Source organism: Choristoneura fumiferana, chromosome 23 (genome assembly GCF_025370935.1).
Source record: "Choristoneura fumiferana chromosome 23, NRCan_CFum_1, whole genome shotgun sequence".
NCBI classification, from domain to species: Eukaryota; Metazoa; Arthropoda; class Insecta; order Lepidoptera; family Tortricidae; genus Choristoneura; species Choristoneura fumiferana.
In genome coordinates, this window is record NC_133494.1 from 8,996,794 (window position 1) to 9,019,346 (window position 22,553).

General features: G+C 36.0%; 4 protein-coding genes across 6 annotated transcripts; 2 read left to right on the plus strand and 2 right to left on the minus strand.

Moving 5' to 3' along the window:
• Window positions 1-1,009: 1,009 nt before the first annotated feature.
• LOC141440646 (serendipity locus protein alpha-like) lies at window positions 1,010-7,495 on the minus strand. 2 transcript variants are annotated; one of them, XM_074105167.1, is made up of 9 exons: window positions 7,240-7,495; window positions 6,958-7,149; window positions 6,613-6,864; window positions 6,406-6,525; window positions 5,721-6,108; window positions 3,654-3,835; window positions 2,981-3,173; window positions 2,113-2,772; window positions 1,010-1,768 (listed from the first exon to the last, which is right to left on the minus strand). In XM_074105167.1, exons 1-9 carry the CDS (start codon window positions 7,303-7,305, stop codon window positions 1,452-1,454), a joined length of 2,370 nt encoding a protein of 789 aa, XP_073961268.1. In that variant the 5' UTR covers window positions 7,306-7,495; the 3' UTR covers window positions 1,010-1,451. The 2 variants fall into 2 exon arrangements, with proteins under 2 accessions (XP_073961268.1, XP_073961270.1); XM_074105169.1 differs by having other exon boundaries at window positions 7,230-7,304.
• A 1,117-nt stretch (window positions 7,496-8,612) lies between these two features.
• LOC141441314 (myotrophin-like) lies at window positions 8,613-11,847 on the plus strand. Its single transcript, XM_074106008.1, has 4 exons — window positions 8,613-8,797; window positions 9,587-9,697; window positions 10,754-10,837; window positions 11,428-11,847. Exons 1-4 carry the CDS (start codon window positions 8,729-8,731, stop codon window positions 11,512-11,514), a joined length of 351 nt encoding a protein of 116 aa, XP_073962109.1. The 5' UTR covers window positions 8,613-8,728; the 3' UTR covers window positions 11,515-11,847.
• A 926-nt stretch (window positions 11,848-12,773) lies between these two features.
• Window positions 12,774-14,702, minus strand: GXIVsPLA2 (phospholipase A2 group XII). Of its 2 annotated transcripts, XM_074106005.1 has the most exons (3): window positions 14,270-14,702; window positions 13,889-14,134; window positions 12,774-13,679 (listed from the first exon to the last, which is right to left on the minus strand). In XM_074106005.1, the coding sequence occupies exons 1-3, from the start codon at window positions 14,499-14,501 to the stop codon at window positions 13,534-13,536; spliced, it is 624 nt and encodes a 207-aa protein (XP_073962106.1). In that variant the 5' UTR covers window positions 14,502-14,702; the 3' UTR covers window positions 12,774-13,533. The 2 variants fall into 2 exon arrangements, with proteins under 2 accessions (XP_073962106.1, XP_073962107.1); XM_074106006.1 differs by lacking the exon at window positions 13,889-14,134.
• Window positions 14,703-14,767: 65 nt separating this feature from the next.
• Window positions 14,768-20,225, plus strand: RpL13A (ribosomal protein L13A). Its single transcript, XM_074106007.1, has 6 exons — window positions 14,768-14,875; window positions 15,248-15,378; window positions 15,650-15,759; window positions 17,937-18,082; window positions 19,288-19,410; window positions 20,101-20,225. Exons 1-6 carry the CDS (start codon window positions 14,855-14,857, stop codon window positions 20,182-20,184), a joined length of 615 nt encoding a protein of 204 aa, XP_073962108.1. The 5' UTR covers window positions 14,768-14,854; the 3' UTR covers window positions 20,185-20,225.
• The last annotated feature ends 2,328 nt before the right edge of the window (window positions 20,226-22,553 follow it).

Consider the following 22,553-nt stretch of genomic DNA (forward strand, 5'->3'; position numbering starts at 1 on the left):
GTACATGTAAATAGGCGGCAACATTACACACACAGCCACAACATGTCGTGTAATGTCAGCAGGATTTTGAAATTTACTGATTGATTTCATTCATTCTTGTTTTGTGCAATCCAAGTGCAATCAGTTATTTTTAAGCTGTGTGTGTAATCATTCACTTCAACTCTCGTGGCACTGCCTATACACCAACTTTAATAATTTTTCTCTACCCCCTCTTGTCAATCTTATATTATAAAAAATCAAAAGAGTTTTATTTGTGTGTCACAAGACGGCAGTGTAGTACAGTACAACTACTATAATTTAAAAAAACCAGCCAAGTGTGAGTCGGGGTCCTTACCGTATATGTCGGCGACCGATCGTAAAATCCGTCAGATCACGAAATTCCTAGGCATATTAGTATGAATTGTGACCACAACGCACGAGCCGAGCGAGCGAAGCGAGCGTGCCGCGGAAGCGGCCTTCAAAGTGCCAGAACCGATATGGCGGCGTTTCATGATATGCCTAGGAATTTCATGATCCGCCTACACGTCACGAGGCAAATCGTTAAACGGTGAGTTTTGAACGATATGGCGGATGTCCCTTGGCCAATTCATGAAATGGCGCCATTTCACGATATGCCTAGGAATTTCGTGATCTGGCGAATTTTTCAATTCAATTCATTAGACATTAGCAAAAAACGGCAAAAAAATTACGTTTGTTGTATGGGGCCGCCCTTAAATATTTATTTTATTCTGTTTTTAGTATTTGTTGTTATAGCGGCCAGTTAGGTAAACATAATCTGTAAAAATTTTAACTGTCTATCACGGTTAATGAGATAGCCTGGTGTCAGATGGACGGACGGACGGACGGACAGCGAAGTCTTAGTAATAGGGTTTCCGTTTTTACCCTTTGGGTACGGAGCCCTAAAAAGACGAGCTTCCTTTTTTTTGTTTTGATTTTGTGTTCCCGTGGAACGTAGATGTTGTGGGCAAAACACAATAAAAACGTCTTTTACGAAAAAATATGTATTTAATCTATGATTACAAAAGCTTACGTGTATATCTACTAAGTACGGGACGGATTTGATTATATATAATTATTAAACGAACATTATGCACCATTTCAGTTAGGAATGCAATTTGGTAAAAAGTATGAAAATAACTGGTTTATTTATCTGATTAATAATCGGTTATTTAGATATAAAACTTTACCGAATTCCATCCTTTATTTTTCACCATCCAACGAACACGGCAGGCGGAAATAGGTACATCGTAAGATAGCTCAAAGGTATCTTTCAGACTTCCTTTATTTGTCCTCGGATACGGATCGCAAAAGCGATGCAGTCGAAATGGGTTCTACACGGCTAACCTTGCTTTGTGTTTGCGCGGTTGTTGTTTGCTTTGCCAGTTTCCAAAATGGCGCCAAAAACAAACCTTATTTTTTGGTGTAGAAAATTCAACTGTGAAGTTGTTCAATTACAAGCGAGTCTCCTTGTGCAACAACTTTAAGTTGGTTAGCTTATTCTCTATACGATTAAGGTCTCTTAATCTTTCTAATGTGGATACGTCAGATGGTGCACCATCGTCAGTTGCGTTGGTTGCCCCGGTCTCGTCTAAACGCATTTCCAAAGTACTGGCGTCAGCGGGAATTTTGCGAATGTATTTCGAAATGGTTGTATTATTTCGATTGCCGTTGCCGTTGGAACTCGTTTTTGACAACAGTCTGGAAGTGTTCACACACGAGGACGTTGTAGACAAGATTTTTGTCATGTCGTGCATCTGGTCTAAGATTTCTGTAAATAAAACGTGATAGATTATTATTATATTAGATGTAAGGAGGCAATAAAAGGGAAAAACCCGGCCAAGTGCGAGTCGGACTCGCGCACCGAGGGTTCCGTACAAACCTGTAGGTTTAAAATTATTAAAAATGTTTTTATTATATGGTGTAACTAAAAATTTACGGTTTTCGCAAATTTTTCCTTTATCAGTGCTATAAGACATTGCTTCGTACAAAATTTCAAGATCCTGAGTTCACGGGAAATACCCTGTAGGTTTTAATTCCCTGGCGAGTTTCCAAAATTTGCGGAAATTTGCGGCATAAACGGCTGTAAAAATGAATTTCTCTAAGAAAACGCACCTGAAATTTGTAGACTAGTTGTTTCATCCATGAGGCTTTCTTTCACGACCATCTCGCTCTTTAGCTTTGTTTGTTTTTCGGATATTAAATTGTATCGTTTGTTGAGAACCATTTTCCTCAAAGATGATCTGTTCTTTTTCGGCGAAAAATTATATAAGATGGAGTTCTTAGGCACTGGAATTGATGCCATACTCGCACTTTTGTTTGGTTTATCGAATTCAGAGAGGTTAAACAACTCGTCTAACTGCACAGAGAAGTTAAGCTCAATTGATTTTTGAGCTTTTATGTGTTGTGCCAATTTCTTTATAGGAAATCTTTTAGCTGGCGTCCTGATATTCATGGTTTTTGTTTTACCGAATACACTTCGCGTCATATTGTGCGGTGGTTTCCTAGGAGAAGTAACATAAGTATTGCCATTTACAGGATTCATTGTGTAAGTGCCATTTTGAACATGTTCTTCCACATCTGAATTGAACAAATCATCATTATCCTCAGGGTGCAGAAGGCTGTTAATTCTGTTAACCAAGGTATACAGCAGTTTCAAACGTTTAAATAGCTTTTCCATGGAAACTTCTTTAGTGCGTGTTGGTTTTTTTACGTCGTAAACGAAATCGTCCTTTGAGCTGAGAAGATTGTTAACTACCTTACACTCCAGTAGCGCTGCGGAACAAAACACCAGTCGATAAATTAAGATGTGCTCTTTAGATTAACAATAAGCCAAAGAAAGCCCAATATTAGTCGTCAAGACTACTTTTGTTTGATGAGCGCATTAAATCAGAGCGCCAAAAGCGTTTCAAGTAAGCTCAGTAATTTAAAGCAGATTTTATGAAACATGTTGATTCTCGATAAGAACACAATAAGGCCTTACCTTTTTCCAAATCGGCAAGTAATGGCAGCAACACGTCTTGACACGTCAACGCGTCGGGTTCGTTCTTTTTGTAAACGTCGAAGAAGTCTTGGACCACGCAGCCCATGGCGATCACGGAGTGAACGCCGCTGCTATCATATTCATTTTTACTAATCAACTGCTTCAAGTTTTGTTGCATCATTTGTTTTGATTTCTAAAATTAAAGAGAATAGTCAACTCTCAACTTTATGTAAAAAAAATATATATATTCATACATACAACTTTGTAATGTGGCTTTCAAGAATCGCCATTCGTAAAATTCCTATAATATATGGCAAGCCTGTTTATATGCAGGGAAAAATGCTTTCGCGCCCTAGCATTTATCACGGGCTTAATATACCTACTCATCACCCTCGTTGACCATGCGAGGTCCACTCGCTGTCAACGCGGCGTCCACCCGTGGACCACCTGTCGACAACGAGTGGACGCGGACAGTCGAGGCGGTGCTGGTCGGGTGCCGGGTGGCTCTAATGAGCTGTGATCTTTATTTTGCAATTGTCTTTCTTTTACGAATTACGACAGAGGACTTTAGTTAGTTAGTTAACTTGTTAGAAATGGATATAGTATAGGTAATTAATTATGATCTATGACTGCTACTAGTTAGCATGCTAGATTCACTCTTTCTATAATTTACCTCTGCAAAAGCAGCGGGATCCACGATCAAGAACACGCTGTCTCTTATGTCCTGAACTTCCTTGCGCCAGGAGTCTGTGAGCAGCGCGGCATGCGCACTAACTGGAGACAGCATTAAGGCTGGGACCAGATGAGGATCTAGGGCTTCTAAGCTCGCGAGCCCACTTCTCAGGGATACTATTCCTAACGAATAAGCCAATTATTTTATTTAATTAACAACATTGTTATTAGGTTGGAGGTTGCATGAACCCAGGGTCTGTTTTTTTCTGGATTTTTCCTAGCTTAGAGAGAGTCCCAGTGTCCCAGGGCGCCCAGGGAGTCCCTACAGGGATTTATTTGTATTTTTCCTGGTTTTTCGGCATTTATTTCTGCTACAGGGTTTAGTATGAGGATAGAAAGAGAAGGTGAATGCGATCATGAACAACTGTGCGTTTAGACTAACAAAGTATTTTAAAAAATTGTTAGTATGCCCATTCTCTACGCTCTAAAATCCAGGGTTTTCACCATTCTTGTCCTGGGCCCAATTGCATAACAAATTACAAGCATATATTATTAGTGAATATCAATAAAAAATCGCAAAATCGGTATTGGTTGCCAGATTTTAGAAATGGGAACAAGACATGAACCACATAAATTCAAATAGTGTGTACATAGGTTAATTATACACAAGCTGATGTGGCCGACGCCCACCCGCTGTCTCTGGAAATAATTAGTTATTATTATTTCCAGTTATTGGTTGTGAAAGTTATGAGAAAATTAAGTAAGCCATTTTTTGAAACCATGTTTTTGTTTCTGAACTTTCTAAAATGGCTATATTTATTTGACTGATCTAAAAGCAAAGAAAGACTACCCCCCCTGATACGAAAAATACTGTAAGGTCGGGGTACTTTGGCCCTAAAGGTATAACTTTGTCTCTTAGGTAGGATTAACTAGGTCCTGGTTTTATTATTGCTTTGAGAATATGGCTCTTTGCCATGTGGTAGGTGTTAATTGATCCATCACGTTTTTATGTTTTTATTGGACCCTTACCTGGTGGACCTGGTTTTCATTTTCATATAGAGGCCAAAATAACCTTCCAATGGGTCAAAGTACCCCAACCTTATTTTTCGTATCAGGGGGGTAGTCTTTCTTTGCTTTTAGATCAGTCAAATAAATATAGCCATTTTAGAAAGTTCAGAAACAAAAACATGGTTTCAAAAAATGGCTTACTTAATTTTCTCATAACTTTCACAACCAATAACTGGAAATAATAATAACTAATTATTTCCAGAGACAGCGGGTGGGCGTCGGCCACATCAGCTTTGTGAGGCTTTTGTCAGTTCCCAGAGAGAAAGAAAAACCGGCCAAGAGCGTGTCGGACATGCCCAAGATAGGATTCCGTACCCATTACGAAAAAAATCAAGTAATATTATGTGCGTTATAACACAATTAAAACACTTACTAAGGTCTTAAAATCTATTACCAGAAAAAGAGCGTATCTTCACGGCACTTACGTCCTTTTGTTGAGAAGCGCAGTTTTTCGGTAGTAATTCAAAAACGGTATATCCGATCATGTTGAAACCAATTATCGTTGAAAGTGTTTATTAAGCGTTATCTTTCCATATTTTTTGGACAAACGGTTTACAGGATAGAGGGGGGGGACACAATTTTTGCTACTTTGGGAGCGATTCCGGAAATCTTCACTTAATCAAAAATTTTTTGAGAAACCTTACTATCTTTTGTCGAACTATGTGCCACACGTTGATGCGAGATAAAAAATATTTTTTTTCAATTTTTGTTACGTGTTATTTTTGTAATTTAACTACAAAACTAAATAGCGGCTTTGATAAGACATCTGTACTCCAAATTTAATTGATATATAACTTGTAGTTTTTGAGTAAAATGCCTGTGACATACGGATGGACGGACAGACAGACAGACGGACTTGACAAAACTATAAGGGTTCTGTTTTTGCCATTTTGGCTCCGGAACCCTAAAAAGTAGAAAATAATACAAAGAGCAATGAGAACACTAGAACAAAGACCTTCTAGTCAATCAATTAAAATAAAGAAAGTAATTAGACACTTACTTTCCTGGTCAGAAGAGCATGACACGGCAAAAGAGCCTATCTGTAAGAGTCTCTCCCCGTAAAGATCAAATTCTCTAACATGATCACAATCTTCCTCAACATTATCATCACCACAATGTTGGTGAGGGTACCCTTCTGTTTTGTTAAAATGTTCTCTTAATACATCTACGGGAGACATTGTATTACTAAAACAATACACTACTAATGCCAGCAACGCAGTGTTAGTGTTGGTTTCCAAAACATAAAGGACATCTTTCAGAACATCAATAGAAACATTAACATTTGTTGGCATAATTGGTAGCTTCAATGAATCTACAGTGGCAGAAAATTTGCCATCAGTGTGTCCTTCTATCACATCACTTAAAAGAACTTTAGCTTCTCTTAAAACCTGAAAAGATTTTAATTTTACTTTAATACTAAAATAATAATAATAATCCACTAAGAGAAAATTTTTATGGACAACTTTAGTTCTAAATAAAATTGTTGATCTTTACACCAACACTTATTTTTATAAAGCATTATGTTTACATTTGATATATGAGAGTGGAGCAAAAGCAGTGATGCCTTTTCCCAGTGGGACACAAAAGAAGCTAGGTAATTTAAAAAAATATAAATATCATTTATGAAGTTTTTTCTTTTAATTATCAATATGCAAGAAGTTGAAACCTTCCAGTATTATACTTACAACTTGGCAGCGAGTTTTAACTATGATCTGATCAGAGGACAGGCAGTACTTGCAGAGTGTCATAGCTGATAGCAGTAATCCATCCAAGGAAGTGTACAACTCACGCACACATTCTAATAACTGTACAAAAATAAAAACAATGTAATGTATTACTAAGTACCAAAATCATAATAAAACGTTTGCAGACTTTCATCTAATTTAATTAACCTCTGTCTTCCACTTGCAGTAAAGTTCATCATTATCTTTGTAGTCGGTTCTGTAAATGACCAATGCCAATTTAGAAAGAACCTCAAATGTGTGGTCCATCCAATTAACAAAATACATGGGGGTGCTGAACAAGGAGTCAACATCACTATCATTTATCTGCTGGTTTTGTTGCATGTTTTCTAGTTTTTCTTCTACCAAAAGTAGTCTGTTAACACACCAGGATATTCTCTCCAACATACATTGTCTGCTGTCCTGCAAATGAATAATACTAAGGAGTTGCAATCATTTTTTTAATGAGACTATTTGACTGGACAATGTACTTAGCTATAAATATTTTCGACCAACCTGTATTAATATGCCTTGCTCATTTTCTATTTTAAAAATATCAAATAAATTCATGAGACATTTTTTAATCTGGCTGCAACATAATGTAAACACGTATTGAATGTTTGCCGTATCATCTTTTCGTTCTTGATCAGCTTGGAAATGGTTACGAATCCTTAGTATTAGCGGATATATCTTGCCGAACAAAACTTCCTGAAAGTAAGAAGAGAAAACTTAGTTTTGCATAGATGGGACTATAGGTACTTCAATTATCTTTATTATGGTTTCCATACCACAGCTTACCACTATATACTTAGAGGCTCTTGGAGGCTCCCGTGGAATGTTCAAAAAACCTGAGTTTATTTCCATGATCTTAGACACGTATTATAATTACCTACTAATTAATTATTTGCAGAATATAATAGATTAGATTAGATTTATATAAAAATATGGCTCTGTCCCTTGGAGGACAATTTTGCCAGTGTCTAGTAGGTTTTGCCGTTGTACGGTAGAAAAATTCTAGAAAACGAAATACGAGAGGTAATCGAATATAATATATATTTACAATTTTGCAAAGGAACTTTTCAAATTGACTGACATTCAGTTATATTGTCTCTGGGCAGCTGGGCGGTTTCCCAAACCACGTTGTCTGTGGGCGACAAAGGCGCTACTAAACCACAGACTACTAAGAGATACTTTGTAAACCAACCAGCAGCCCAAAAAAGGGAATATTATTGTTAATTTATTATATTTCAAGTGGTGGCTTTTCTAGTCTTGGCTGGGTGGGGGCACCTTATTAACCAAATGCGATTTTGTCAAAAACTGTCTCCGATGATGAATGATATAAAACTATTTATATCCACCGGACCCTAGACGACAGCTGAAATAAAACATGTAAATCCGCCCCTTCTTACACGTACTATAAAAAAATTAATATATATATTGTGCGCCGAGGTGAATGCCTTGTTATTCACAGAATAAGCGGCTTTTAAAATATTTCCTCAAACAGTGCGACGGTCCATGCTCGCACGCAATGCTTGCTGTAGGGCTACTACGAAACTCAAACTTCGTATCGTACCGTCCCTCTCGCTCTCGTATTAAATAATATAAGTTTCAGAGGGACCGCTTCGAGCAGGGCTTTAAATACCGTTAAAAAGTGGTAACGTTACCAACTGTCAAACCGATTTAACGTTAAATGATAATTAACGTTAAACGATTTACCGTTACTTATACAACTTTTTACCGGTAAAAAAAATGGTAACGTTATCAGCTATTCATTAAATTAACGTTAATTCAAAAGTATCGTTAAATCATTTTAACGGTATTTATATTACTATTTACCGGTAAGCTTGGGTAACGTTAAATGGCAGATTATCCTCATTTATCGAGCGAGTATGCACGCGCTAAATTGATAACACTCGGTATCGTTATAATAATGTGAATTGGGTAACGTTAACAAGCCCTACAATGTAAAGTAAATTTACCGGTAAAAATAGCGGTAATTAGGTAACGTTAAATAATGTTAAGTTATCAATTAACGTTAAATTTTAATACCGATACTAGGTATTGTTATGATTTTTACCGTTATTTAACGTTACCTATAGTGTGAATTTGGTAACGTTAACAAGCCCTGGCTTCGAGTTTCGAGGTTCATAGTAGCCCTGCTGGAGCTGACAGATGTCATTTCGTGAGTGACGTAAACGTAAACCATCGCCAGCCATTGCATTACGGATATTTGAAACTAATTTATCAGAACTTATTTACTAAAACATTGTCACGCAAGTACGCAAACATGAGCGAATTAGTTTGGGGCATCAAAAACGGCGATATAGATCAAGTTAAAGACATCATAGAAAACAAGGTTGGTATTGTTTCCTAATAGGAATGCAATCTTTGTTTTGGCTTGTGATTATTGGAATCTGCAGTCAGACTTGATGGCAAGAGAAAGCATTTAATTGCATATATTAATTATTGTATTCTCAAATTTTACAATGAAACCTGATCAGTAGCTGCCGTCGCTGTAGCTGTTAGAGGGTTGACAAGGAATCATTCCTAATGTTATTATTTAAATTGAACAATTTACAGTAAGTATCTTCTTAGACAAAAGATATAAATTGTAATGCAATTTTTTTAACATATTTAAAACTTGGTGATCTTTCGCTTAACCGCTTTTTTTATGTATTTTGTATTCTCAATACAAATAGTGATTTGGCATAAGTAAGGAATGGAGTGTATATGAATTTACTACCAATCCCCTAATAGAGGTCTGAGGCCCACAGGTTCAAAAACACTATTTTAGTGGTGTGTGTGTTAACAACAGTTAGCAACGTCACATATCTATTGATAAGAACCCATGCAAGTAAAGATTGTAGTAGGTATACTGCATGAGTCAGTTTAAATAGAGATGTTGACACCATTAAAAAATAATTCTAAGATAAAACCAATAAAAAACGCCTCATTTTAGCCCTGAAAACCAGATTAAATTAACTGCAAAATTAGATTTTTTGTTGCTTTAAAACAAATAAATAGTTAGTTTATTGAGTGTGCGAACAAGTGACGTTGTTGTGTTTTGACAGCTCATAAAAAGCATGTCAATTGATTGGTGGTGTCAACATCCCTATTCAAACTTTTTACACTGTAAACATTTCAGAAAATAGATGTCAATGCATTGCTTGATGGGCGAGTGCCGCTGCACTATGCTGCTGATTATGGCCAAACTGCTGTATTAAACTATCTTCTGGATAAAGGAGCAGATCCCAATGTAAGTTGCTAACTACCTTCATTATAAATTTAGCAACTGCTTAAAACAACCATACTTTTCACACACATTCCCTCTGATTTCATGTAGCCCAAAAAGAAAGGTCCCTGAAACTTGTACTGGTGGAGAGGAAAAAGTTTATAAGCTATACTTAAATGCCATCTCATTCCGAGAGGAGGCCTGTGCCCTGCAGTGGGACGTATATAGGCTGGGATGATGATGATGATGATGACCTTAAATGCACTTAATACTTATAAAAACTTTTCCTTTCCACAGTTGATTATTGCCATTGCCATACATTTATAACAAAATGTATGTAAGTGCATCAAATCAAAACAGCTTCATCTATTTAGTTAATTATTTTTTGTTGTGTTTGCAATTGTCAGGACAAGGTTTGTATGAAAGAAAATGTTTCAGAAATTATATAAATAACTGTGTGATAGAAAAGGCTTGCAGGTAAGATTTAGTCTCATTTTTCTCATTAGTACACACACTAATGAAGAACATGAGACCAAATAGCGCCAAAAGCCAGGACTCGCAGAAAGTTATTTAAAACTAACAAAACCTAGTGTGTACAGGATACTTTAGTGCAGCCTAAAAAGATGTGCAGAATCTCAATTGACCTAATCATTAAGCAAACAAGATAATATTCAATCAGAACTGACTCATCCATCACATTCTTAACAATACATGATGGAACAATGGCAGTTTTGCAAACAGACAATTGTCTATTATATCAGACCTCCCAGCATGCCATTTTAATAATTGAGATAGGTTTCAGAAGTATTTTTGTTTTCTTTAGATATTTTTAGTACAATACACTATAATACTATGACTCTTGACTGAACACCACACAGTAAGCTTATACATGGCTGCAACTTGCATCTTGCAGAAACTTTCCACTTTCCATTATTGAAAGATTTTTAATTGGTTCAGCAGTTCCAGAGACTGTATTTGTTTGTATGCCAACAAACAAATAGACAGAGTTTACCGCTTTATCATATAGACTACATATAGACAATAACATTTCCTTACTATAAGTTTTTTTTATAATTGCAGATGGTTGACAAACACGGAATTTCTGTAATACTGGCTGCTATTTGGGAGGGGCACACTGACTGTGTGAAGACATTACTTAAACATGTAAGTATTTTAAATTGAGCTAGTACAACAAGTTAATCACATGATGCCTTAAAAATGAAGAGAGATATATAGTGGAGAAGAAACTCACTGCAAACCAATCAAAATGCAGTCAACAGTTTTGTCAAGCTGCTTTTAAAGTGTTCATACTGCAAACAATGAATAGCATGGTTTGCTTATCTCAAATTTGTTATCTGAATGTTTTCTAAACTCTAAAGAAACTACCTTATTCACCATATAAGAATTAATTCACTTACATTGATCAACTATAAAGTGTAGTTTGAGCTCTGAATGCAGAGGCGGCGCTAGGCCTAGGCGACGTGGGCCACCGCCCGCGGCCTCGCGGTCTGAGGGGCCTCGCGCTTTGAAAGTCTCTCGTTTTATTGCTCATTTAAACATCCATATCTAATTTTGGTGTGCCATCAAAGGGCCTCGCAAAAGTGCCACCACTGTCTGAACACTTAGACTTCAGTTTGTGAAATGTACCCTAGGTACATTGTGAATAATTTTAGAAAGGTCATTGCTTATTTTTTTACTTATGCTTTTTCTTTTAAATGATAATGTTAATAAATTCTTAACTATTTCATTAACAGGGTGCTTCTAAGAATGGCAAAACCCCAGATGGAACTCCGTATGTTGAAGCTGCTGAAAAAGAGGAGATCAAGGAATTGCTAACATAGGTCTTTATGATACGTCTCATGTGTGTAGCTCACACAAATATATACTACTAAGGGTTATCACTAGTTCCAAACGAACAATGAAGTAATTCCGTAACATATTTTTAAATGCATTTATTTAGATTGCGATGAATTATTTTTATAAGCTCAACATATGTTTATATAAAACATATGTTTTAATTATGCGTCCAGTTAGTATGGTTTAGAATACAGTAGAAAAGGCCTGTTCTCTAAATTAAAAAAATAAATTATTTAATGTTAAGGTTAAAACATATTCCATGAGAATAAGTAAGATGTAATTTTTTAATGCTATATCAATAAAACTACAAGATATAACATTTTTTTTTATTCAATGTATCAAAATCTTTTGCACTCAGTAACACCAACACAATATACTTCCCTGGTGATAGTGCAAATCCACTTTATTTACCATACGTAAATGCCGCGTAGCTACGTGTAGTTTTTAAAGATGGGCCGAATGTGGTTGGAACCGAATACGAACTTCGGCCAAACATTCGGGAAAAAATAAAAAATTCGGCCGACCTTCGGTTCAATTACCTGCCTCTAATAGATTTTAAATACGAGTAGATAGGGAAGAGATTATTAAATTTGATCGTTGAAAACACCCTTAAATATTAAAAAAATACTCAATGTTTAGTTTGTGAAAATTGTGAACCAAAAACTTTTTTTTAATACAATTTACAAATTGTTTTCAAGATGTTTACTGAAAGAATAGGCACTAAGTTTATTTAAATTTTGTTTCATATTTTACTGATAGATATGACAGACATACTTTCTATTAATTTCAGTCGAAATAGTACAAGTACTAGGCTCTTTTCTCTAGTGCCGAATGTTCGGCAAATAAACCGAATTTCGGCCGAATGCCAAAGTTCGGCCCATCCCTAGTAGTTTTATAGGGTATGGTTTTAACATCATATTTGTTTTATTTCAACGAATTTGGAGTAAAAATTATAAATTAAAGTGTCAAGCATTATCTAATACTAGTTTTGCGGATTTGCACAATCTCCGATGATTTCACCTTATAGCTGCCAAAACAAAATTGACTTTTTATTTTATACATACATATAATTCATTGTTACTTAAATATCACATTAATGTATCTAACATTGAGTGAATTCAACAATTTTTATTATTATTGTAGGTACTTACTGTACTGACCAGAATCAATAAAATTTACCGAACAATTATCGATGTACATAAATATCACACAAAATTAGAGTACTTACTTATTATTAAAAATAAATAATATTTGCAACAACAAATTACAACAATACTGGCAAGTAACAAGTATCAAAATAAAATTTTATTACACTTGAATTCCCAATTTTGATCATTACATTTTAATTGTTTTAAAACTTTTCACTTATTTAAAAATAGCCCTCCTAACTTGGCAGTACAATATAATTAAAATAAAAACTATAATTGAGAAAATTATAATTTATAAAAGAACAGATGTGATTTATTCAACTTGGAGACTTAAAAATGTATACCAATAGCTATACCAATCTCCGTACCTGAGAAGCATAACACAGTGTTATGCTTCACAGGTACTCTTATGCTTACCACCATCAAAACAAGCCATAATAAAACTTTTTATATTACAAGCACTTATTAAGGCCCTTTAGCAGTCAAATTAATAAAATTCAAAATATTTAATTTTATTCTATATTGCCATCTGCTGTTATTATATGTATCATCCTGTAAAGGTGATTCACAAGTGAGACAGACATTACAGCAGTCTAAATACTAACAATCTGACTTACTGGCTCACTAGAAAATTATGTAACATTATGTAAACTACTAATAAGTAACATCAGTTGGCAAGAAAGTAAACTAGTGAGTTGCTACAGTAGTGTCCCTTTATACATAAACAACTGCATTACAATGCAGTGATGGACAAAGCAGCAGCCAAGTCTGGCCCGCCAAGGGTTTTAATCCAGCCTGCCGACATTCCTTCAAAGTGAATAGTATATATATATTTTTTATTCAAATAAATTAATGTTAGAGATCTCCATCCCCTGTTGTGTACTTTCTGTATTTATTTTTAGCTGGTGGACAGTAACAAGCATTCTTCTGGGCGTCCAAGTAAGACTTGCAACCAAGAGTTAATGTGCCTGTGAAGAGCAACTTTGCTGCAGCTTTGCAACCTGTAATGCAAATAAAATATAATGAAACCTGTTAATGATAAGTAAATAATCATTTAACTGATCAATTAACATGCAGGCAGTTTATATGATTGTAATATAAGATGTACTTTTGGCAGTACGCCAGCTAGCTAACCATGAGTAATTTACATGAAATGATCATGGTTTGCTACTATAACTATTATACAAAAACATAAAATATGAATACCTACCTTTAGTTATTGTTTCTCCAGCAACATTAACTGATTTATATGATTCACAATAATTGTATAGGCATTTCTTGAACTCTACGTCACACACCTCTTTTCCACTGTTGCAAGTGTCATAACATATGTCGTGTGTATTGCAACATTTCGTCATTTGCTCAAGTGGCAAATATTCTGTTGAAATTTGAAACCCTAGTGACCCACAACCATCTGCCTTTGGAATATGATTTCTATTACGTACTGGTTTCTGGCCTGAAATTATAGTTTATCATGAATTAATAATATAATATCATCATCATCATCCCAGCCTATATATACGTCCTACTGCCATATTATAATATGTCAAAATAAATAACGTTTTAAGCTACCATGAAAATTTAACTTTACCTTCAGGACAGGCAAAAATGCATTCCTCTTCAACTGCCGCATCAAATACCTCGTGTAATGACCGGAACTTTTCAGCGACTGTGATAGCATTACGGAATAAGTCACCAAACACCGATTCCGCGGATAATACAGCATCTTTTAAATTTCGTAACATGCTGGAGCCTACACCAGTATAGGCATAAGCAACGAATGTTAAGATGTATATAAATATTTTTCTATATGGAATCTCCATTTTTAGTATTTCTACAGCTCAATGGAGTTTCAATTCAAATCACATTACTTCATAGCACGTAGTGGTTATATACTCCGCTTTATAGGAACAGCTCAACCATTACTGGGAATACACGTAACTTTCAGGTGGGGTGGAATATTTATTTATATTCCATTCCGGCAAAATCTTGACGTTTGACTTTTTACGCCTAATCTGTCAAGAGTAATGTTTGGCACAGTGACTAAACCGCTAAAGCGAGGGTTCGCCATACACGGACCGCATCCTCCTGCGTTTTATCAGAATTGTCTATGGATTGGAACGTCCGGTAGCCATATTGTTTTAAAAAAGTATTCTTTTCCGTTGTGTTCGTGAAAATGACGGGCTTTAGCAATAAGGTGAGGAGTCAAAAAAATTAGAAATTACCGGAATTTTCAATAGAAAACTGCGAAATAATTAGTGGTTTTATCGCGTAATTCAACTTTCATTGTTATAACTGTGATTTTAAGTGGTAAAACGTGGAAACAGCGGTTTAGTCTTTACACCTTTGATACACGTGCGAGCTTTCGGCTTTTAAGTAGCTGTGTGCTCATTATTGTAACACTAAGTCTTGGTAATCGTAAATTTATATATTTTATTTCAAACCCAATTGATGAAGTGTTCTTTTTACCTGAGTAAATGTCTTTAAATTTACTTGAGTAAACTTTGAGGTTATAGGTTCGGTACGTCAGCGATATGACTGAAGTCTAACCTAAGTGTTGGTGTTCCAGGCCATAGTAATCGATGGCCGCGGCCACCTGCTCGGCCGGCTGGCCGCAGTTATCGCAAAGGTCCTGTTGGAGGGAAACAAAGTTGTCGTTGTTCGTTGCGAGCAACTTAACATCTCTGGCAACTTCTTCAGGTAAGCTGATCTTCTTTGCTTTTGTATTTTTTAACTGCTTTGTCATTCCACACGTGTCTTTAACTCTTTAACCCAAAGTTCTTTCAAAACGAGCATTTAGCATACTGTCTTTTTTTAACATGCTGTAACTTAGTATGATGTTATTTTTTGGGTAATTTGCGACTGAATGTTTACCAAAACATATGTTGTCAACTATTATTGTCTGATTTTCTTACTGCTACTTCTTTATATCAGTCAAATTATTCTATTATTAACAATCTTAATATTACAGGAACAAGTTGAAGTTCATGTCATTCCTGCGTAAGCGATGCAACGTGAACCCTGCTCGTGGTCCATTCCACTTCAGAGCTCCATCTAAAATCTTATGGAAAACCGTCAGAGGTAAGCAATATTCATTATGTTCAACCTAAAATCTATCCTTTTCAGCTAGGTATTTATATGGTTATTTTTTATTTGTTCCATGTCTGTTATTAAAAACCATTGTCAAATATTTTTATTCTTTTTTTTTAATTGGCCTGTGCGGTTTGCGCATCCGCCACAGATGCGTAAAGGTAAGGAAACAAAATCAACGGAAAATACAAGATTTTGGAATATGGAAGTCTACAGGAGAAGATTATATGGGATTAAGCAAAAGAAACAAAGATATTTTACATATACATAATAAATTAAATTTAGAAAGTTGAAGAATACATATTTAAATGTTAATATCATTATTATTTATAAATATGTTCAATAAGTTATATATAGTTAAGTCATTAGAGGCTAAAAGGACAGAGAAGGATGTAGGTAATGGGACTTTGTAGGATATAAGCTGTTCATAAAGCAAGGAGTTGTTGTGGAGAGGACACGAGAGAAATATGTGATTTGTGTCTGCAATGCCCAAGCCACACTCACAAACACCAGACTCCACCAGTTTAAATTTAGCAAGATTGGCGGGAGTATAAACATGACCCAGTCTCATACGAATAAGGCAGCAGGTGGCTCCCTTACCAAACTTGGTTTTGCCAAACCAAGGTTTAGACGGAATACTAGGTTGAATAGAATAATAAGGTTTGCCCTATTTTTATTCTTGCTGTGATCATATTTTTGTTGGTTACTGTGTGCACTTTAGCTAACCTGAATGCCATCAATGTGGAAGTTGCATTGTCTTTATTTGATATCGAGAATTTGCATAGAGCAAAGGCATTCACAGCTTCTGCTGGCGACTCCATCTGTGAAGAATTCATTTTTCTCTATCCATGAGAACTATGCAATTTTTCAAGACAAAGACTATGCTATGTACTTGGCATGGCCTCCAACTATCTCCATACCAATTTTATGAATTAAATTCAGGTTTAGTTCTGCGTACTTACCTTGATATATTTTAACGAAGCTCAATATTTCGGCACGGTCAGTAGCATGCGCCATGATCACGAGACGAAAATTAATAATAACCACGATAGTCTAAAATATTGTATCTCCATACCATAGTCTAAATTGGTTAAGTGGTTTAAGCATTGAAGAGGTAACAGGCAGATAGATAAGAGTTACTTTTGCATTTATAATATTAGTGATAATTACTTGTAAAATCCATATTGGAGGAGCATTTACTATACTATTATTTTACCTGATAGGCACAGTATAATCTCAATTTTTATTCTTGGCAGTTACAATGAATTTGGTTTTAAGGTTACAGTAATAAAGGGGCGATTCCATTATCGCGGGTGCAACATTTTGACTCGAGCTTTCTACCATAAAAATAGGAAATATTTTACAAAGAATAATTCTTTGAAGGTTTACTTTTTAATGAGTTCTACTGATTCGTCTGGAAAGATAAAATGCCTAAAATATGTAAAAGCTACCAGAAAGGTTTGAAGTGCTATTGCAGGTTCAACGAAATTGGCCCTATCAAGCAGATCGCAGAACAAAAACACAAAAAACCTGTTAACTGTAAAACCTTTACTGTACTATGTCCTCATATTTAAAAAAAAGTATACCTAATTAACTGTCCCATAACATGAAAATTTGGGAAACCCAAATAATCTAAGAATTATTCAGTTTTTAAGCTATTGCGGGTGCAACATGAGCTCAAATTGAACTTCCAAATTTAATTGTTTCTAATCACAAAATGACAGACTTAAGAAATTAGTTTTGTTTTGAATTTTAGTTCTTAATTTTTGTAATAGCATTAAAAAAGAATCAGATACGGTGATTCAAAAATCGACACTGGACATTGTCTATAGCAGAATCGCCCAAAGGTGGTTCAGTTACAGTCAAGTGCAAAGATATTGAAATGGCCAGATTTACAAAAATATGTATACACAACCTCAATGTTACGGGCATAAAGTCCCATATCAACCACAGTCCCGTATCCATATTTTTGTAACTTTGGCCGCGTCTATATCTTTGAACTTGATGCTTTCTGATAATTTTTAGTGTGCTTAAAACTAAATGATTATTCTATTTCATACCTACATTATTTGACTAAGTCAATGATAATACACACCCTATGAGTCTCTTCAGTCCAACACAAAATTAAACTTGTTCTATCCAAGACTGACCCAGTGCGGTGATTCCAGGCATGATCCCGCACAAGACTGAGCGCGGGAAGGACGCCCTCAGGAGGTTGCGCTCGTATGATGGTTGCCCGCCGCCCTACGACAACCGCCGCCGCGTGGTCGTGCCCGCCGCCCTTCGCGTCTTCTGCCTGAAGCCCGGCCGCAAGGTAAGAATCAACTAAACTTAGTGCCGGATTAAGCTGGCACGGGCCTGTAGAAAATTTTATCACAGTGCCCTTGGTTAATGGTATTTTAATTATTTATTTAACTGCTGCCGTAGAAAGAAATGGCCTAATTTTGATGCCATCTCTTTCTTTGGCAGTAGTTTTTGTTGATTTTTTGGTGGCGGCAGTATATCGTACTTGCATTGACTTGAAAAATATTTTCATGTTTCTATCTTTATGACCGCAAATGTTGGTGTGGGGGGGGGGGGCATTTGCAACTCTTGCTATGTGGTTAGTCCGCCCCCCAAACTATCCAATATTATATTATATTCCTGAAAGTGCTTAATGTCTTCACAATGTTCCCCAATTTAGTTATTTCGTAAATTATTTCAACATTCTTAGTTATTTTTTCATTGAGCAATTTTCACTTCATATTACTTGCAACTTTAAATGTATCCTTCACTAATTGAATAATAGTTGAAATATAAATAATTTATGGAACAAGATCAGTTAATTTCAAAAGCTCCCTGCAACACAATAATGAAGTTTGTGCAAAATTTGTAGTTGTGGAATGGGAGCATTTCAACAGTTTCATTATTTCAATTTTTTTTTATGGTTTCATTCACAAAATATCACATTAATTTTACAAACATATCCTTCCTAGCGTCATTTATGCTCAATCTGGATTTATGGATAATCTGGATCCATAGATTGAACTATTATAATTGCAATGTCATGTCTATTCCTAATTGCCATGGTAGTCCAGTTGTTTGGCCATCTCTAAAAGAAGAGATTTCTGAGGTTCTAATATTTAAAGTATCTTGAAATTTATGTTTAAAAGGCAGGCAGACTAATAATGCTAGCCCAGTCTGTAGTTTGCCTAAAACCTGCAAACATTAAAAAAAAAACAATAATTGCAATTCTACCACCCTTCTACACTTGGGCACTGTCTTGATACAACAGACAAAACAGTCAATGGACTGTTTTATGTAATTGGGAGTCGATTACTGTAATTAATATACATGTGATTAGAACTTGGGTAGTTTTCCATTCAATTACATTCAATGATGTTCATACTTGGGTAATTTGCGACTGAAAGCAAAGCAAATGTTGATAATCACACAGTATACTGAGAATCCTATGACCCAGCCAAAGTAACCCTCTATCCGTCTTTATTATTTTAACCAATTATATTTTGATTTTTCCAGTACTGCCACGTTGGCCGTCTCTCACACGAGGTCGGCTGGAAGTACCGCGAAGTTGTCCGCAAACTGGAGGACAAGAGAAAGTTCAAGGCTGTCCACAAAGTCGCCTACGAAAGAAAGCTGAAGGTAAGAAAAGCCCTATCTTCATCTTTACGCACATTTGCAGCAGCTTCTGTCTGCATCACTTGAGGGCATGTTGGAAATAGCTGAACATTATAAAATCCAAATATAACTAGAACACCTTTCCTATATTTTATTCCACATTATGTCTGTCCTTTGTCTTTGCAATCAAGTTATTATTTCGTCAACTCGAAAATAAGGAACTGTAGTAATTAATAATCCTAGAATGGCTCTGCTCAAGGTTCGCGACGTGTATTTTATCACAAAAAATACAAAATTTGATTGCTTTGATCGTATCGGTACTCATTATTCAGTGTTTGAAAACAAAATTAGACTAATTTATAATTTCAAAGCAGCTTTCCATAATAACTATGTAACCCACTTACCTTGTTTCCCATAACGGAATTACTATTAAAATTATAGTAATCTATTCTCTCTATCACAAAACTAATGAAAATAAGTACTGCTAATTTAGACACTGCTGTTCTACATATTTGTAAATAAGGACAATTTGGTAAAATCATTATTTGAGATTTAAAATTGAATATCTGGAAATATGTATGTCAATGATGATTATTTTACTTACCTACATTATTTGATGTGTTATGAAAAGGCGTTCTTTCTGATAATAAAAACAGTGCCACAGACTTTAGCGCAAATAATGCATTGACGTTAATATTGATGATTTCTTTCCAGAAAATCACCAAGGACGCCGGAGCGAAGGTGTCGAAGGCGACGTCGCCGTTCACGGCCGTCATCCAATCCTATGGATACAATTAGGATTAAGAGAATTTTACAAAAATAAACCTTTGGTTGCCCAATTTGTGATTTAATTTGAAAATGAACACCAAATTAAAACTTCCTTTGTCTGTCGTGTCTTAAAAAAAAACAATAACAATTTAAATTGATATTCTGCTAGTTATAACATAGCAGACTGAAACATAACATGACAAGCTGACGGGCGGCTGTCCAATGAGGGCTATCGTTTTTTGTCTCACTAGATAGCGCACTGTTGCGTGAGGTTTTTAAGTATGGCTTTCAAAGTCTGTTATTACGGGCGTGAAAACAAAGTTTAGATTAAAATCATATTTAATACACCTTAAAATCGTACCATAAAAATATCGAGCATGCCACAGTGTTGCATAGTTCCCGTTTTGTTCGGAAAAAAGGAAGGACAAAGGTTTCCGAAAGACAAAACTGTCTCAAAACACAGACATTAATTGCCCCGGAACGCATATTTGCCATAATTAATTTCAGATATTGCAAAATACTCACAAAATTATTTAAATTATAAATAAACCCGCGTAGCTCACTCAAAAACAATGAGATTTGACATTTCGGAGACCTCACGCTACACTAGCGCCTCTAGTGGCGAATTCATACGCGATAGCCCTCATTACAGACTACAAATAAAAACCGGCCAAGAGTGTGTCGGACACGCCCAAAATAGGGTTCCGTAGCCATTACGAAAAAATTAAGTACTTAATATTTTTCTAAGGATTTCGTATTTTATACGGAATCTTCGAAGTTTAGGTATATTTTATACCTTAGGCTGCTATTTACTCATAAACTACTAATAATTCTCAAGCAAACTTAGCCGTTATAGTTTTCCTTGAAAGTTTGATATACTTACTACAATCCTGAATTTTTTCAAATTTTTCCACCCACCGGTTTAGATTTAAGAGGGGGGGGGGACGCTCGATTTTAATGAAAATTTGCACTTTAAAGTTGAATATTTCGCAAAAAAATCACTGAATCGAAAAATCGTCTTAGCAAACCCCTCATGGTTTTTAAAGACCTATCCAACAATACCCCACAAATCACAATATAGGGTTGGATGAGAAAAAAAATCTTTACGTCTATGGGAGGAAAATATCCATTTTGTCGATCACCCTGACACGTCAGGACCCCGAACCTTTTAAGTTGTAATTTTTAATTATATATCTGTGCAAAATCAGCTTTCTAGCATTGATAATCCCTGAGCAAAGCCGCGGACGGAGACAGACAGACATGGCGAGAAGTAAGGGTTCCGTTTTTGCAGTTGGGGGAACCCTAAAAAAACTATGCTAATACTTTACTATCAGTCTGAAGCCAATGTCTCAGCATTCAGCATAAGCCAGCAGGAGTGATAGAAAGCTCTTTACTATCAGTCTGAAGCCAATGATTCAGTATTAGAAAGTATTAAGATATAGTATTAGAGATGATAGGTTCACTCAGTTGAGTAACTTGAGTTAAACAGTGACCCATTCAAAATCGTGACCAATGGCCGTATCGTCTTCGCGCTCTGGCACTCGCAATCGCATTCACAGCCTCTTTTCATTCTCGTCTCATACTGTATGACAGAAAGAAGTAGTGAAAACGATCGTGATTCCGTGTTCATCTCAAAAAATTCCGGTTATGTGGGTCCCGTCCCGATTGTTAAACATTTAGTTAATTTTTTCCTTCACCATTCATCTCGTCCTACATACGAGTACGTCCCACTCCCAATTTGCTCGCCGCGACCTTACGAAAGCCACGTCTACGCGTTTATAGTACATTGTGCCTCAAGGGCGGTAAATAAGGAATTACGAACGAGAGTCTATTAGAAGCCCGAAGTCGAAGACTGAGGGCTTTAATGAGTCGATGTTCGTAATTCTAGTACCGCCCGTGAGACATCCAATGTTTTTCATCACATTTGCGAGTAAAATTGTATATTTGTAAAAGAAAAATTATTTTTTTTTTTCAAAAATTGCCAATACCGCAGATTGCGCTCTTGGCAGCGCCAGGTCCCCGCCACCCTCCCCTTCCGCTGCATGTGCATGGCGTGCGTGTGCAGCGCGCGCACGGAGCAGCAGCACACCATGCAGTAACAAACTCATTTACCGACCTTGGGCTTCATGGCATGAAAATGAGTACAGGCAATTACTCATTTACCGACCACGGGTTTCATGAGAAGCACATTAAGGTCGAGGGTTTTATTTGGGGGGTTGCAACCAAGGTAGCCTGCATGTTACGACACTGTTTACGAGCAAGTGCGATGAAAAATAACTGAAAAACTCAGACACCCCAACAGTCTTTTTTTTTAAGGTTCCGTTAGTCAACTTATAGTTTCGCCATGTCTGTTCGTCGTCTATCCGCGGTTAGTACTAGAAAGCTGGAATTTGGAATGA